The following is a 2,500-nucleotide window of genomic DNA, read 5'->3' on the forward strand; positions in this document are numbered from 1 at the left end:
TTTACGTGGAGGTTTGCTTCGACATGTTCAAGAAGAGTTGGCAGCAAATGGTAGCTGCGGTACTCCAGGGCGGCCATGGCGTACAGCAGGCGCGGCACCATTTCCGGCTGCAAACCCTAAACCCTAAACCCTAAACCCTAAACCCTAAACCCTAAACCCTAAACCCTACACGCCAAGCACTAAACCCTCATGCGGGGACGCTCGGTTACCCGCTGCACTTTTTTCAGCGTCTGCAGACCTCAAGCGGCGAACCCTAAACCCTAAACCCTAAACCCTAAACCCTAAACCCTAAACCCTAAACCCTAAACCCTTGCCTGGATTTGTTCTCTTCTTTCGATGAGGTCGTACACCAGACACTTGAAAGAAGGCAGCGAATGGATTTGCTGCTTATCTCGCGGGGCCCTACTCGCAAAAGGGTTTACTGATTAGGGTTTAGGGTTTAGGGTTTAGGGTTTAGGGTTTGGGGTTTAGGGTTTGGGATTTAGGGTTTAGGAGCTAGCACGCCCGGGTCGCCTCGTGGCGACGCACACCCAGCTCGGCCCCTCCTCAGACCTTAGGGTTTAGGGTTTAGGGTTTAGGGTTTAGGGTTTAGGGTTTACCAAAAAGAATTAAATCCGAAGACATTCCCCAACTGGCAAAAACACCGCACGAGCCATTTGTAGTCAATTTCATCATCCAATTTCATGTACCGCCGGTAGAGCCTAAACCACAAACCCTAAACCCTAAACCCTAAACCCTAGACCCTAAACCCTAAACCCTAAACCCTAAACTCTGATTTTCCGGAGCAGGGGGGTCTCAGGGTTTTTGCGGCGCGCTCGCGCCTTCTTGAGGGAGGTCTAGGTAGGGTTTGTTCCCGCTAGGGGTTAGGGTTTAGGGTTTAGGGTTTAGGGTTTAGGGTTTAGGGTTTAGGGTTTGTACTTGATGATGGATCGAGGGTTTGAGTTGGCCTTGCTCAGCTTCTCGTGGAAATATATGGGCAGACTGTCGGGGGGCCGAGCAATGAACACCTTCACCATAAACCCTAAACCCTAAACCCTAAACCCTAAACCCTAAACCCTAAAACATAAGCCCTAGACCCTAAACTTTGAAACCTGGAAGCTAAAACAGAAAGTCCAGGCCTCGAGCCACAGCTCGCAAACCCTAGAGCGCTTCACTCTCCACTTAGGGTTTAGGGTTTAGGGTTTAGGGTTTAGGGTTTAGGGTTTAGGGTTTACCTTAATTTTGCGCAGGCGTTTCGGCATGATGGCTGCGTCATACATTCGAGTGTATTGCTGAGCTGTAGCAACAGAAGCAAGTGTGCCAAACCCTCGTCTTGCTGCTGCTGCTGCTGCTGCTGCTGCTGCTGTTGGTGCTGCTGCTGCAGTTGCTGCTGCGGGTACCGCTGCTGTTGCTGCTGCTGCTGCTGTTGCTGCTGCTGCTCCAGCACGCCATGGCCGTGGAGTCCTCATAGCTGCTGCGCTGGAGAGCTTTCCAGCTGGAACTTTGCTGCTGCTGCTGCTGCTGCTGCTGCTGCTGCTGCTGCAGCAGCAGCTGCAGCTGCTGCTGCTGCTGCTGCTGCGTGGCTCCCCAGGAACACCTGCAGCAGCGAGCTGCTGCAGTGGCGGGGTCCTTAACAAGCGGCGCGGCGGTAGGCGGAGCATGGTAAGCCCCAAACCCTAAACCCTAAACCCTAAACCCTAAACCCTAAACCCTAGATCCGGGTTTGGGATTCTTCCTGGCGAAGCCCTCGCGGGGGTATCGCCTCAGGGTGTTTGCTGGTCCTTGCGTTCCATTCCGAGAAAGAAGGGTTTCGGGAATGCAAGGGTTTAGGGTTTGGGGTTAGGGTTTAGGGTTTAGGGTTTAGGGTTTGCGTTGTGTGCAGGCTTGTGGAGTGCTGGTTTGGCAGTTGGAAGCGAAGTAAGAAATGGAATTTGCAAATAAAAGAAAAGAAGAAAAGTTTTGAAATGAATTTCGTTGGGGCTTTGTGAGCAGTGGCTGCATGCATTTGGGGTGTCTGTACAGCTGGCTGGGGCGCGCGCAGCGTCTCGGGTCGGTTTTGGGTTCATTTTTTGCGGAATTTTTTCGCAAAAAGCGGAGAAAAGTTCAAATAAAGAAAAAGAAGAGTTAATTGGGAGAAAATGGCGGAAAAAGGGGCCTCGGGGGCCTCGGTTTCGCGTTCGTCGGGTTCCGCGGGGGTTCCGGGCGCTGCAGCGGGCTCTGCCGACGCAGCAGCAGCAGCAGCAGCAGCAGCAGCAGCAGCAGCAGCAGCAGGTCCCTGGAACGCGCGTTTCTGCGAAGCAGGCAGCCGCAAGCCCCACCCCTGCCCGCACAGCAGCAGCTACTACTTGAAGTGCATGCTGGGGGGGGTTTTGTCTTGCGGAATAACTCACACAGCCGTTTGTCCCTTAGATGTAGTTAAGTGCCGCATGCAAGTGAGGCCCCAGGAGTACAAGGGTTTGCTGCAGGGCTTCCGGCTGCTGCTGCAGCAAGAGGGGCCCCGGGGGCCCCTCCTGGGCTGGGG

At 54.0% G+C, this 2,500-nt stretch overlaps 2 protein-coding genes across 2 annotated transcripts in view; one reads left to right on the forward strand and one right to left on the reverse strand.

Moving 5' to 3' along the window:
- Positions 1 to 27: 27 nt before the first annotated feature.
- ENH_00006510 (hypothetical protein, conserved) lies at positions 28 to 1,259 on the reverse strand (the record flags this gene model as incomplete). Its single annotated transcript, XM_013578551.1, has 5 exons — positions 28 to 120; positions 315 to 402; positions 600 to 701; positions 919 to 1,007; positions 1,215 to 1,259. The coding sequence occupies 5 exons, from the start codon at positions 1,257 to 1,259 to the stop codon at positions 28 to 30; spliced, it is 417 nt and encodes a 138-aa protein (XP_013434005.1).
- Positions 1,260 to 2,117: 858 nt separating this feature from the next.
- Positions 2,118 to 2,500, forward strand: part of ENH_00006520 (phosphate carrier protein, putative) — a gene marked incomplete at both ends in the record, with an annotated part of 811 nt that continues 428 nt past the window's right edge. The window contains one exon of the mRNA XM_013578552.1: positions 2,118 to 2,500. This exon is cut by the window's right edge and continues 292 nt beyond it. Within this exon, the coding sequence (XP_013434006.1) occupies positions 2,118 to 2,500 (383 nt within the window).

Source organism: Eimeria necatrix, genomic scaffold (genome assembly GCF_000499385.1).
Source record: "Eimeria necatrix Houghton genomic scaffold, Enh_scaff1191, whole genome shotgun sequence".
In the NCBI taxonomy this organism is placed as follows: Eukaryota; Apicomplexa; class Conoidasida; order Eucoccidiorida; family Eimeriidae; genus Eimeria; species Eimeria necatrix.